This window comes from Sturnus vulgaris, chromosome 2 (genome assembly GCF_052056855.1).
Source record: "Sturnus vulgaris isolate bStuVul1 chromosome 2, bStuVul1.hap1, whole genome shotgun sequence".
Taxonomy (NCBI): Eukaryota; Metazoa; Chordata; class Aves; order Passeriformes; family Sturnidae; genus Sturnus; species Sturnus vulgaris.
In genome coordinates, this window is record NC_142244.1 from 93,364,149 (window position 1) to 93,379,127 (window position 14,979).

At 36.6% G+C, this 14,979-nt stretch overlaps 1 protein-coding gene across 9 annotated transcripts in view; it reads right to left on the reverse strand.

Annotated features, from left to right (window-relative positions):
- Nucleotides 1-321: 321 nt before the first annotated feature.
- The window catches only part of TFDP1 (transcription factor Dp-1), a 40,323-nt gene continuing 25,665 nt past the window's right edge, over nt 322-14,979 (reverse strand). For 5 of the 9 annotated variants that reach the window (XM_014885132.2, XM_088160124.1, XM_088160123.1 and 2 more), the window contains exons 5-12: nt 12,894-13,015; nt 11,315-11,480; nt 10,976-11,122; nt 6,358-6,426; nt 4,880-5,031; nt 4,150-4,316; nt 3,519-3,600; nt 322-1,378 (exon numbers count right to left, since the gene is read on the reverse strand). In XM_014885132.2, the coding sequence (XP_014740618.1) occupies nt 1,231-1,378; nt 3,519-3,600; nt 4,150-4,316; nt 4,880-5,031; nt 6,358-6,426; nt 10,976-11,122; nt 11,315-11,480; nt 12,894-13,015 (1,053 nt within the window). In that variant the 3' untranslated portion in view covers nt 322-1,230. The remainder of the gene's footprint in view (nt 1,379-3,518; nt 3,601-4,149; nt 4,317-4,879; nt 5,032-6,357; nt 6,427-10,975; nt 11,123-11,314; nt 11,481-12,893; nt 13,016-14,979) is intronic. The other 4 variants (XM_088160128.1, XM_088160127.1, XM_014885133.2 and 1 more) reach the window with 1 other exon arrangement.

Sequence of the window (14,979 nt, forward strand, 5' to 3'; positions counted from 1 at the left end):
GAAATGTTCTAAAATAATCCTAGAATTAGAAAAACCACAGAGCTTGTTAAAAATGCCCATGCGCGTTTTATTAATAAAAACTAACAGTGCCAAGGTTAAACAAGTCAAACAATTATAGTCTCTTTATATTTCATAAAATATTACAGAAAAGTTTATTTGTGTTTCAATAAAAAGACTACTGTCTTAGAATAGGCAGCTGACAGTATTTGTGCAGTTAATTGTTTGTGAATAAATTTAAAAAGACTACCACCTGCCCTGAAATTCTTTTTATAAAAATGAACTATTAAAAATGATTGACAAATTTTGAGTTAAAAAACTTAAAACATTCTCTATATTTAATTTCAACTTTATAATAGATTACAGGAAGATGCTTATGAAACAAATACAAACATTTGTTTCAGTACATGTCTTTATATGATAGACTTATAAGTATGTAAACAACTATATAATAAAAAGTTTCCAAAGACTGCCTGTAAGAAATCAGGCAAATTTTACCATAAGCAATAAATCATTCCAAACCTTCAAGACATTTTATATAGCTGCACCAACTGGCAGTAAACATTTGCCAAAAACTTTGTAATTCATATGTCCCAACATACAGTGAAAAGTATATAAACTTGATGGAATCATAACGTTAGCTATAATTTAAGGGAAAATAAGTTCACAACAACATTCCTGGAATTTAACATGTAAAAAAGTAGGATGTATCTTTCTTGTTTGGTTCTTTGGACACTGCATGATTAACAAAAAACACTACTACATTAGCTCACTATCCCTCAAAAAGTGGCATAATCAAAATACACTCCAAATAAATTGCCATTCAGTGTATTCATTTTCCACAGAAGGATAGTATTTTATTTCTCAATGTGTCTACATTTTCTTTAGCAAACTTTGAAAGAACATTTGGGGCAAAATTCTTTTTCCTTCAAGTAAAAAAGAAATCCCAAACAAAAAAACAACCAACAAACCAAAAACCCCTAAAACAAGAGTAAATAAAGGCTCTGCATTAACACACTGGTATCAAAAACACACATCCACACCACATTTAAAAATATCCTACATAAAACAATCCTCGCTTGCTTATCAGAGGTGCAATTTCTAAACTCAGAACTGCTTACCAATATTCTCCTTGGGGGATGGGGCAAAGTAATTTGAGACACTTCTCCCTAGAACAATTTATTCCTGAAGCCTGCTGAATTTTAACAAAAAATAGTCTACAAGCAAAGGGCATCAGTCGTCATCATCATTTTCATTAAAATCATCGTCATCATCATCGTCATCCCCAACATAAGAAACTGGTGTTTCGACTCTGGAGCCACTGTACTGAGATCCATTGGAACTTGTAGCCAACATCCCATCTCCACCATTGGAAAAGTCACTGAAAAAGGAAAAGAAAAGCCAGTTGGCACTGCTTCATGATTTCTCCCATGTCTAGTCCATTCCTTTAATGAAGCTGTCACTGCCATTTTATAAACTGTCTTTAGTGTATGTCCAAACTGTCTCCAAAATGCTGAAACAGTCTCAAGTAAATTTGAAGTGGTTCTTATTAGGTTTCTTCCTTTAGTTTTAATATAAAGTTTTAAATCTTTTCACGGGCACTTTATAAATATGCTTTTCAGGTTTCTTCTAAAGTACATTTAGTGCTAAGGCCAGAAAGCTAAGCTCTTTGGTATTTTTGGGTAGCACTGGACACCTGCAAGTGAAATCGTCTTAGAATCACTAATCTTGATTCAAAAACCTGGAAAACTGAGGAACTATTAGCTTTTCCTTAACTCCTTGGTATTACATAGTAAACTGTCATGTGCTGTATTTTTAATTTAAAACTGTTTTCTTCTCATTGTGCAGTATTTTATTTTAATAGAGCCAGAAAATTCCTGCCTCCATTATTACTTGCTGCTTTGCCAATCTATTTAATTGTTGACTTTCTAAATAGTTTGGTAAACTATTAACCTTGGCCACAAACTTGTGACAAAATTTTTTTTTTAAATCACAAAAATAGTATCTCCCTTGAAAGACATTAATAATTTAAAAATTGCTTTCAAAAATACATTTGTTAGTAATTTTCAAATGCTAATCCAGCTAATGCACGTATTCAATCATGCACATTTGTTGCTGTATGGAGCCAATTCAATGGTCTATCATCACACAGAATGAAACTGCAGGGGTACACCCTATAAGCTCACAGGAAAAACATCCAGTAAGACACTTTCAAGAATTTCTTCGGTTCTGCACACTTATTCAGCAGCAAGATACTAAGATATCTGTCTAGCTGTAGTCAGGTGACTTACAACAGGTCTGCAATAATCATCTGCAAAAGCAGTTTCAAAAGCAAAGAAAACAAAACAAAACACAAAAGAGAGATCATTCTTGTCCTTTTGTAAACTTTGAAAGTACAAACCCAAAATCCGTTCTCCCGTCTTTTTGATAAAAACGGAACTGAATTTCAGAACCTGAGTATCCTAGTAAGTAAGGCAAAGAAAGTGGGATGAAGGTATTGGTAGCAGCATCTTCAGATTTCAGCAAACTTTCTTTAGAGACCTTGTTAAATAAACATACAGCCTTTATTTGCCTTGGCAGCACAACTTGTATTGCCATGAATATTCATATATATCCTATAATTAGACATAATTTGTCACTGCCCATTTCCAAACTCCTAAGAAATGGAAATGCTAGAAGTTCTTGTACTCTCACCAAGATAATGAACCCCAGTCAGCCTCTGGTTTTCTACTGGTCTCTGGCTAACAGTGGCCTATTCAAATTCCAAAGTCTTAAAAACACATGGTGCTCTTTTTCACTACCCCATGCTCATTACCACAGAAGGAAACTTACTGAAAACAGCGATCTTAGGTACTGTTTAGCATCTCTAAAGATATTTTGGCAGAATTCTCACTCAAGCTTCAGTTCCCTTGCACAAAACATGCAGAACTTAATTCAAGCATTTGTTACGAATGTCAAACGTTTCAATGATCATAGCATCAAGTTAGAAAAGACCTCAGAATCCAATTGCTGAATATTTGACTCATTTTACAACCCTGTAAAATGAGCTCACAGAAGGACATCTTTTTGATTAATACATCAATAAGAAACTAGTGAGTAACAAAGCTGAACACTAGTTATGGTTTATCACTACCAGCTTCTGACTGCTGTTTAAAACCCAAAGATCAATTTTTTTTTTAAAGTTAGACACTAATGATCAAGGAATAATCTTTCCAATACTGTATCTTTAGAGAAGTATCTGTTTTCTTGTCACCAAGTCCAAACTAGATAAAAAACCCCAAGCAAACAAACAAAAAACACATTCAAGAATAACACCACTTTTAACACCTTTCCACTACACAGGAAAAGCTTTCCTTAATGACACTGCTAAGAAGCACAACAGAAGTGATGTCTGAGAATAAACTTAAAACACATATCCATAGCACTTTTAATCAAAACAGAACTTGTTTCATGAAGCATTTAATATCCAAATTTCTTTGATGACCACAGATGATAAAAACCAATTGAAAATTTCATCTCACCTGGCTGAAAATCTTGTGCCGTTTGATGCAGAACCTGATGAAGATGTGACATATACACTGCTGATTGATCCCTGAGCCATTTCTGTAAAACAAACAACATGCATTTCAGGAATACTTCCGAACACACTCACCTAATTCAGTGGAAACGCTTAATCCTCTGAAGTCCAGAAAAGGAGTCTTGCAGCCCAAACAACAAAACATATTTATGTACTACATCCAAAACAGCGTAATTTTAGAAAAGGCTAGTGCAAACAACAACAAAATTTCAAAATACATTTTAAAAACCCATTTGTTTTGAAGTGAGCAAGACAGACTACTTCAGTATCCATCATATGCTTGCACTTACTTCCTTTTGCCTTTCCAAGTGAATCAAGCATACATACTGTTCTCTTAAAAGAATTACACACTGCCAAGATCTCCTTGTGTGGCTTGATGCAGAATGGTTTGCAAAGAGCAACAGTCCATTCTTTATTAATCACTATATTTGGCCCCTAAGGTACACTAAAAAGCAGATAACTTTAAGAACTTCACAGAAATCTTTACCACAAACCAGTGGAAATTATCTGATCTAACGTTCATGTTTTTCCTATATTAAGGAGGAAAAAAGTCAACTCTTTTTGGAGTAACTAACCTGTCACATATGGTTCCAGAGCTTTAGGAACCAAACTCCTTGCAATTTTTAGGTCCTCTGCTGAACAGCTTCCAGATTCTAGCCCACAAGCCATTCCCATTCGTTTTAGTACTTCTATATCATCATGAATTTCAAAAGTATTGTCAAAATTAAATAGATATTCAAACCTGGAGAGGAAAAAATGTCTCAATTAACTTCAATGACTTTAACTACCTTTCAATTTTCAGGAATTGCAGCATTTCAAAAGCTTTACACAGTTAGGTGTGTTGGTGATACATCACACTAAGCAATCGAATTTTTAAAAATCGAAGATTTATGTATTTGCTCTTGACTGCTTACATTCAGTTTTTATTTAGCTGATGAAAACTACAGCTTTTTGAATCAAAAGTGGAGAACAGCAGTCCTGAAAGTGAAACCCATTTTCAATTCCGCTGGCTGCATTTCATGGTGTTAAAGCCAAAGGAAAACACTGCTTGGTTAAGTATGACATAAAATGTCAAGAGAGATGCCTAGCATCTCTAGATAGCAAGTCTTAAATAAGTTATCAAATGTGAATCAATTAGACTATTTATTAAAGGGGTATATAAAACAGCTGTCTGAAGTGCATGTTCTCAATATACAAAAGGCACAAGTAAATTAAGTTTGTATTTAATCTTCAACATATCTACATGAACGTTTATATGAACTCAGAGCTCTACCAAAAGCCAGATGGAAAACTTTGTCAGCTTACTTGTCATTTGAAATACTGCAGTCGATCACTGTCTTCTTGCTGGTGTTCACAATGATAAATGGCAAATGGATGACAGAATTGGAAGGTGGAGGTCGGTTTGCCTGCTGCTCTGCTTGACGGTTTCGCTGGACGAGGTTCTTAAAGGCAATTTGCTAGAAAAAGCAACAGCAATATCAAAGTATGAATGAAGCTTTTAGGATCATGTTAACAAAATTCCTAAGGATTCCAGCAAAGGTTGCAGCAAGCAAATGCAGAAAAGGACAGAGTGTTTACATATTCCTGCATGCTAAGATGCAAGAAGAGTCACAGATGATACTATTAAAAGAGACAACATAGTAAACCTTTACTGACAAAAAAAACCACATTCTACTAACTACAACAGGACAGATCCCAGGCAGAATGGGGAGAAAACAATGACTTGAAAAATAAATTTTCACATAACATCATATTTCCTCTCCATTTACTCTTCCCTACTAGCTACTGCACTCCAAAAAATACGCCCAAACGTTAATACTGAAATGAATTATATGCTAAAAGAGTTAATGTGTGGGATTTGAATATCTGGCATTAGGTTTCTGAATTACCCATTTAAGATTAGTGACTTTAACATCTTACCAAAATTGCTTTGGAATGCAAAATTGCAATGGAATGTTCCCATGTTAAAAAGTAGCAATTTGAATAATTAAAAGCCATAGAAACTCAAGTTATAAATCATATAGTAAGCTACTAAACAAAGAAAGTATTTTTCTGGTCTTGAAATCAAATGAAATAAACAAGAATTAAGACCAAAATCCAAAGCCACCACAGAGACTGATAAAAATCAGGCAGCTGTCCCATAGCTGTCTGTACTTTCTTTCTGCATCCCTGAGATTTTCATTACTACTGTGGAGGGAACACAAGCTGCTCAGGAATACATTCTATGGACCAGCAGCACAGTGACTTGGGAAATAGACTATTGCTTCCCCAAGTGCAGTAAGGGAAATCTGGGAAGGAGTTCAGCCACTGTTTCACAGTGGTCCAGCCACTTACACACCAGTGACAGCAAGTCTCCAGAGGCACAACGCAGGGCACTATGACAGACTTCTACAGCCACCTAATTTTATCTATGGATGCCAGCACAGAAGAAAATTCTAGATACCTGTATCTAGTTCAGTTCCTGAACTGAACTGGAAAATTCAGACGGTATAGTATGAAATACTTCTCCTGTCAGCATAAACCCTGCTTAAACATACTTGAAACTGCAAAAAAATTCATCATAACTGACTGAAGATTGATGGCATCTCCAATAGCAACGGCCAACAGCATGGTCACAGCTAAACTAGAGTGTTAAATAAAGTATTAAATAAAGCTGCATACACCTTATCCTGAAATTCACCTCTAGTCTTCCTAGAAGTTTCCCATCCCTCAGACTGGGATAAAATAAGAGGAATACAGACATAAGTTACCTTGCCCTATAGACAAGAGTACCTTGACTGTACCTGTAGAATGAGTTCTTGTAGCTGAGACTGTTTTTGCTTTATTCTTTCAATTCTTCTCTGTTTCTCCACCTTAAGACAGATAAAAAAGACTGGTCAGTTTGTTGGTTTCAAGTAGCATTTTATGCCAACATTTTCTCCCTTTAAAATAATTTCAATACAAGAGAACTGGAGGTAGAAGATACAGCAATCAACCATTAAGGTTCTACACATAATTTAGGGACTTAGCTGTCAAGACACAACAGTACTACCTATGGAAACTAACAAAAAGCAGAATTAGAACCCTGGGGAATAAAATACAACAACCTGTGAAGAAGATAAAAACATTTTTGCAAACAGAAGTCATGCCTCAAAGGGTTACTGGAATTCTCTTGAAGAGGCCAAGATAGACAAGAAGGATCTATTTGATGTGGAGTCTATTGATATTGCAGATATTGGAAAAGATCCATCAAAGATGGTTAAAGACACAAAGCTGCTACTGAGCCCAAGGTTAAGGCCTCACAGTATTTAATATGTACTAAATAATTACAAAAAAGCTAAGAGACAAAAAGCTAGAAAATACACATCTTTCTTAGTGGAAGAAGCTCCCCAGCAGATTCCCACAGGGATTAAACAGACAGACTGTTATTCCAACGATAGACAATCAGATTAAGGTGACAAGGTGACAGAATCTGCTGGCAATGCCGGGTTACCTGGCACAGTAAAAAGAGAATCTGACATAAAGCAAACTCAAAGTGTCTTGTATCATTTCGTGATTACATCACCTAAATTATTTCTGGTAAATAAAGTGTGGTATGTGTGAGAAAACAATCTAATCCATGCAGACTTTAGAAATAAAATTACATTCAGTAGAGATCTAAAATTACATCATCTGCAAAAACCATCAGCTCAGTATTCCGTGACAGCCAAAAATTGAATTATTAGGCAAGAAACAGGGTACCAAACAGGAATTACCACTACATTACTCTATGAAGCAGAAAGTTTACATCTTGAATTCTGTAGGTCTGATGGTCCTATTTCAAGACAAGCATACGAAAGAGCAATCAAAAAAGAAAAAAAGAGAAATCAGAAGAGAAAAGAAAGAGCATCAATGATACAGAACAGACTCTATGCAAGAGAATAATGAATAAATTAAGACTGTACTGAAAGGCAAATGAAATAATGGGTGAGAACATGAGAGGGCCCTATAGAACAATGAACAGGATGGAGAAAGTGAATAAGGAATGACTAGGTCACCATGACTTCCAATTAAAAAATATTCAGCGGATATCAACTAAATATAGTACATTCAAAACCAAACAAAAAATATTTCAAAAGAAGCTTCTCATGCACCTGAAACTCAATGCCACAAATGACTCAATGTTAAAAGCAAACTTTGAAAAAAAGAGTAAAAATTTGTGGAAGAAATATTGAGGGCTATTAAATAGGAAGGCATTGTATCTGCCTCAGTTATGCCTGAGCCACAAGTTACAGAAGAAAACATTACAAAATACCTTCTCTAATCACAGAACAGATAAGGTTGGAAGGGACCACTGGAGGTTATCTATTCCAACCTCCCTGCTCAGGATGTGTCCCCCAAGCACATAACTCAGGATTGTGTCCAGACGGCTTTTGAGTATCTCCAGGGAAAGAGTCTCCAGAATCTCTCTGGACAACCTACTCCAGTGCTCAGTCACTCACACATTAAAAAAGTTCTTTCTCATGTTCAGATGAACTCCCTGTGCATCAATTTCTGCCCACTGCCTCTTGTCCCGTTGCTTGGCACTGCTGAGCAGAGCCTGGCTCCATCCCCTCACACCTCCTGTCAGGTACCGATGGACAGCCATGAAATCCCTCTCAGCAATCCAGGTGTGCCTCACCGGGGCTGAGCACAGGGGCAGGACCACCCCCCTTGACCTTCTGGCAATGCTCTTTCTGATGCACACCAGGACACTATTGGCTTCTTGGCCACAAAGACACTGCTGGCTCATGGACAGACAGCTTGTTGTCCACCAGGACTCCCAGGTCCTTCTCCACAGAGCTGCTTCCCAGCAGGATGTCCCCAACCTGTACAGGTGCATGGCGTTATTCTTCCTGCATCTGCCTTTGCTGAATTTCATACATTCCTTTTCTGCCCATCTCTCCAACCTCTGCTGAGGTCCTTCTGAAGGGCTGCACAGCACTCTGGGTATCAGCCACTCTTCCCAGCTTTGTGTTGTCACTGAACTTGCTGAGGAGGCATCTGCCCCTTCAAACAAGTTAAACCATACTGGACTCAGCACTGACCCATGGGGGACACCACGATCAACCAGAATATGTTCACTGATCACCTACTAATCACAGCCCTCTGACACTGCTATTCATCCAGTTCTCAATCACCTCACCATCCACTCACCCAGGCCACACTCCCTGGGCTTGCCTATGAGGATATAGTGGGAAAGAGTGTCAAGAGCCTTGAAGTCCAGGTAGGCAACATCCACTGCTCTCCCCTCCTCTACCCAGTCTGTCGTGCCATCAAAGAAGGCCATCAGACTGCTTAAGCGCAATTTGCCTTTGATGAATCCACACTGACTATTCCTGACCACTTTCCTGTCCTCCACGTATTTTGGGAGCACCTCCCATGATAGATCACCTCATCAGATTCCCAGAGATTATGAGACTGACAGGCCTGTAGTTCCCCAGGTCTTACTCTTCCTCCTTCCTAAGTAACCACTACTGTCAGCCAAGATCCTGAATAGACAGATTGCTGATCCTGAAAAAAATTTATTTTCTTAGATCTTTAAAATGTGCAACTAGCAAAGAAATGACTCAAGTTAAAAATTCACATGAATGAAGTTTACTGTTTGGTTTTGGTGAAACCAAACAAACATTCCCAACCCCCCAAGTGTACGCAGTTGAAAAATCAGAAGACGCAAAAAGGCCTGATGTTATACTAAAAAAAAAAAAAAATTTAAAGGGTAGGATCAAGTCTTACAATTCAGCATTAGAAAGTAAGCCAAATAACTGCCTCCCTCCAAAAAATTTAAAACTCACTTGAGATATTTTTCTATCTCATACACATAAACTACACTGCCTTACTTACCTTATTAATTGCCCCACACATTGTATTTTTGCATTATCAGGCCGTATTTTACCAAATCTAACATTCTAATTTACACACAAAGGGCAAGTTCAAGAATATTTAAAACAACATGTAGTTGATGAAGAAGTCCTCAAATCCCTATGTTCCTTATAAACTCTTTGGCTTGATTTTCAATAGTGTAAGGATGAATCTAAACAGTATCAGATGGAATAGCAAAATAAACTTTATTAGATGTGACAATTTTACAAATTACACATTAGCTTTCAGAAACTCACTGTATTACACTCGTGGCTTAATTATTCAATGGTTAACAGAACTCCTTCCTCCTCTTGTGACAGTCAATTAACAAGTTCTCACTTTATTTTAATCAGAAAATACCACTGTTCTCATCTTAAATGCATGAACGTTCACCACACATTATTACATTCTAAGTAGCTTTTTTTAGCTTAAGTACTAGTATTATCCTACTCTTCTTTAGGACATTATCAGTCATCACATCAAATCCAGCTGGATGAACCACATTTCTTTTTTTTTTGCTGCAACACTGTTGGCAGTGCCATACTTCGTGAGACAGATCCAAGGAGATCTACTTTTAAAATCCCTCCAGTTAGCTGGTTCCCTGTTCAGCACACAGCACTGTCACTTGGAACCACTTCACCTTCCATACTCACCCTCTATTAATTATGCCCCAATTATCACTCTCTCAACTAGTAATTTTCACTTGGGATGATATTCAAATAAATCTCAGTCCATTATTAGACACCCTGTACTTACTTTATCTAGATAGCAATTACACTATTAAATGAAAAATAAGTTATCAGTATCGAACAAAAATTAGAATGATCCCTTGGTAAATCAGGCTCCAAAACACTTCTGTTCCATTTCACCCCTCACTCTGGCACCTTCTACACTGAATTTTTTTGTCCTGCTGAAGGAAATTTAGACATTGAGAATAAATACGTCTCATTCTGTTCTGATGAAGTGAATTTACTTCAGTAAACCTCAGTAACTTTATTTTTCTGCAAATCTCAGGATAGTAAAAAAATCCTGTCAGAACTTATGAATCTCTTTCCGTATAAAGCATTTCACTTCTTCCCCAAGACATGCAATAATAAAGTCTGACATACTCCCATAAGAGAATTGTCACATAAAGCTAAGACCTGCAGCAGTGGAGATGTATATGTACTGACCTATATGCAACATCTATCATCACAGAGCTGTTGTCTGTTTGGCATCTGGAGAAAACAAATCTTCCCTCTCTGAGTACCACTACTGCAATCTTGGACATCACATTAATTTTTTACTACCTTCCACTAAGAACCACTTCTCATGTACTGCAAAAGCAGTATTTTTGACATAGAAGAATTAAACAAAGACACATTTGAACAATCTAGAAGCTGAAGAGTGTGTGTTCAGTATGTAAGAATTAAAGAGTCAAAGGATCATACTATTCTATGTTGCTAGCTCAGAAGATTATAGGCATGTATTGCATCAGAACATATTAAAGCTGTAAACATTTACTCAAACACAAAGCCATTGTGAACTTCGAAATGCACACACCTCCAAATTCTGACATTCCTGAGCCGAGTTAGTAGGTAGACCAATCCATTTGATTTCCTTTTTCTCCTTAGAGATAATGTTCATGGCCATAAGGACATTTAAGGCATCATAGACACGTCGTCTAATATTCTTCTGGTCATAAGCCTGCTGTAGACATAGTGCATTAATCAAAAATATACCTGTATCAAAAATATTTGAAAATAAACATATTACAGCAAATGGGTTAACTCAGTTAATATCTGAACGGTTTCATTTAGCAGTAGGAAAAACAGAAAAATCTCAAAAGAAATTTCTCTTCCCCCATTCAGTTCACATGTAATTGACTTCCCATATACTTACTGATTCATTTGGTGAAATGTGATTATCAGTGGTAGTGAATTCTGCAACCAACTCGTCTGCCACCTCATTGTATGAGGTGGTTCCTTTTCTTTGTACCTTCTCACAAACCTTCATAGAGAAATGACGTAAACCCTTGCCATTCTTCTCGCCTTTTTTGTTCCGCTTCCTAAATATATGTATAATATATATTTTAAGAAGATTTAAACTTTGGAATATTTGATGTCTCTTTTTCAAATACAGGCACACTGGTGTAAAAAACCCAAGCCTTCCCTTTTCTTCTGCTTCTTATCCCTTCCCAACCTTCTCTCCTACATTTTTTTCCTTACAATTTACAATATCTATAAACAATTCTAGTCTCTTGATGCTGAAACATCAATATAAATTTATTCTTTTGCCGACTTTGCTAGCTCCAGTAGAATCACAAAATCACAGAATAGTTTGGGTTGGAAGCAATCTTTAAAGATCATCTAGTCAAATCCCCCTGCACTGAGACAGGGTATTTTCAACTCAGTGAGGTTGCCCAAAGCTCTATCCAACCTGGCCTGAAATATTTCCAGTCGCAGGCAATAAATTAACAACAGGGATATTCCTTGAAGAAGTCAATAAGAAAACCTTCCAAACTTCAAGACAAGAAGAGATACGGGGATAAATACTAAAACATGGAAACTGAATCAGAGGAGAGAATTTTTTTATCCTTTTTATTTTTAATTTTTATTTTTAATTTAAAGTAGCACATAGAGCAGTTTCGATGCAATGTGATACTGATTGAACAGACAAAGTCTGGTATTAGCTGAACTCACTAAGCATTACACTATTACTATAATACAGATTTGAAGTTATGCAGCATATAAAATTGCTATTATAACTTGAAAGTTACAAGATACAAGCAGTTTAACAAAGTTTTCTGCTTTGCAAAGTTTTTTAATAAAAACTTCCTTGTAACTAGAGAAAAAATACAAGTATCAACAAAATTAGTTTCAGCAAGGGGAAGTCTCAATTCTTACTTCTCATTTCACTGTATAATTCCAAAGCAGAAATCTATTTATGTGTTACAGGCCACTGATAATAAATTTAGTCTTAGAGCAACTGCATTTAACAAGATGCCCTTAAAAACAAGCTCGCATGGAAAAACCACACCAAAAGAATGCATTCCTTGTATTTAATACTTTTCCTCAAAAAGGACTACATTCTTATTTCAAATGACACTCTGGGATACCCTTGTTCAATCAGATATATACTGTATTTTTCTGAAAATACACCAGCATAAGAGAAATCCCAGCATCAAGTCAGAAAAATTTCTTTGTCCTTTTAGGAGCTAAATTCTCTAAACGTTAGTAATGTCAGAATATCTACCAGAGGTTACAGAAAATATTCTGCATTCTTTTACAAGAAATGAAGAGGTACTCATTATTGTGTCACTACTCCCTATTTTAGTACAACAGACTTCAGTGGTGAAGTGCCCTTGATAAAAAGGAAAATACTTTCCCACACTGCTAGCCTGAGGGAGTACATACTATCACAACATCTAAAACAAAAGTTCCAACACTTATTAATCCTTTCTAGCTTTCATTTTGCTCACCCAGCAGACCAAGGTGAAGAATCTCCAGTCTGGTTCTGTGATGCAAAATGTGTGTTAGGTGTGTGTGGACTTCCTACCAGGATAGTATTTTGCCCTGAAGGTCTCTGAGGTGTACCGATAACCTACAGTAAAGACAAAATAATTTGGAAAATAATTAGAATTCCAAGACATTTGTAAGTGACAATTCAAATGATGCATTATCCAAACACTAGTACTTTACATACTTCTTTTAGATGCATCTAATTTATAAACATTAGCATAAAAAAACTTCTGACAATAGGGTGTGCTCTAACTATATTAACTAAGTTATGAGCATTTATATTTTAACCTCCTTAAATCAGGTTTTCATGCTTGCTGGATTTCTTAACACTGTTCAACACTAACTTAGATAAGATCAAAGTAAACACATAACTCTCTCTCTCTCCCTCCAAGGAAAATGGGAGGAAACAAGGAGGAAAAAAACCCCCTACCCTACCAAATTATGTATAAGGATGCTGCAATAAATTACAGTTAAAATATCAATCTAAGAAAATCTGAAAATCAGTAAAATCAGAGAGAAAACGCATAGCTTTTGCAAGAACCCTCTCCTGGTGTCAGTCTCTTTCACTAGAATCAAAACTCTAACTGTGTTACAGGTGAAAAAGAATAAGGGCAAACTTTCCTCACCACTGCAGTGAGTGACACCAAACTAGGCAAACCCATTCCATTACAAACACGTTAAGAGCACACACTTGGCTAAGCACAGTCTTCCAGCCTCCATGTAACTGTCCTGAAGATGTGTTAATTTAATCGTAAATAATAATAATATATACATTAGGACATAGAACTGTGCCCTGCTACCTCTGAGACTAGCTAAATAAAGAACCCACTTCTGCAGGTCGTGTTTTTTATCTCTGAATTGTTTTAAATGTAATTTTCTAGAAAATATGGAAAAAAAATGATACCATATAGATTACTCTTTTGTAGAAAGATAAGCCTACTTTTTTGGGGTACATTTAGCTCCCAGTGGAAACAGCTGGTTGCATCTCTGACATGAGGTAAATGAAAAAAACATCAAACAAAACTAAACCCATAACCACTCACAAGCCTGCCATATTTTCCTGCAGCTATATTCTGTCTGAGCAGCAAAACTTAATTTTTCTTCCTTGGGCAAGGTTCAACAGTTTAGTCTCAGAGTAAAATACAAAAACTGAAAATAAAACATTTCATGTGTGAAAGTTACATAGACAGTGCCAAAGGTAGTCTAGTGCTGTTGGATGTCTGTGATTTCAGCTTTCTGGAAAGACAAAACAACTGTATTTTTTTCCAAATATTCTCTTTATATTATGCTACCTCTCTCAGCGGTTAACATATAAATTTGTTACATCCACTTCTGACAGCTAGAATATCTTAGGTACTCCTTTCCAGCAGCTATGTACCACACTTGAAATGTTTCTGTCTCTTATGAACAGCCAAATTATCTCCTCTACTGCTTTTCATAAACAAAACTTCTGATTGTAGGAAATTGAATGAGGGTGGGGAGTGCTGGCACAGGACACATGTGAACCCACTCACTTTCTCCCCATTAAAAATATGCTATCAGTTCTCACACCAACTGGTCTGGCTCACTGAATGTCTCCAAAGAGTGTGAAAACCACTCATGTGCTATTCGAGTAAGCAGGCTCTATGGAGTACTGAAGAAAGCTGTTAGCTAGTGTCTATTCCCTAGGATGCAGTGGCAGAAGACTGCAAGAGATGATTTAACACCTTGCTTGCAGAGAGTCCTACACTCTAATTCCCTACCTTACTAATTGCATGAGCAGCCCCACCGAGGTACCATATCTAGAATTTGTATCACTCTGCAGTAAGATGAAAGCCTAACTAGTAAGGGGGCAGGGGGTGAAGAGGAAAGGAATTACAGCTGGAGAAAAAACAAACTAGCAGCAGCAAACCCTGAACCTCTACTGCCCTCAGGAGAGTCCTGAAATACTCAACACTACAAAAGAAAAAATTAAGTGTGCACAAATTCACAGGCTCATTTCTAGAGTGGGACAGAGAAGTGTGATTAGCACCTCCTCTACATTCAAAATCTACTCTACTGCTTTCA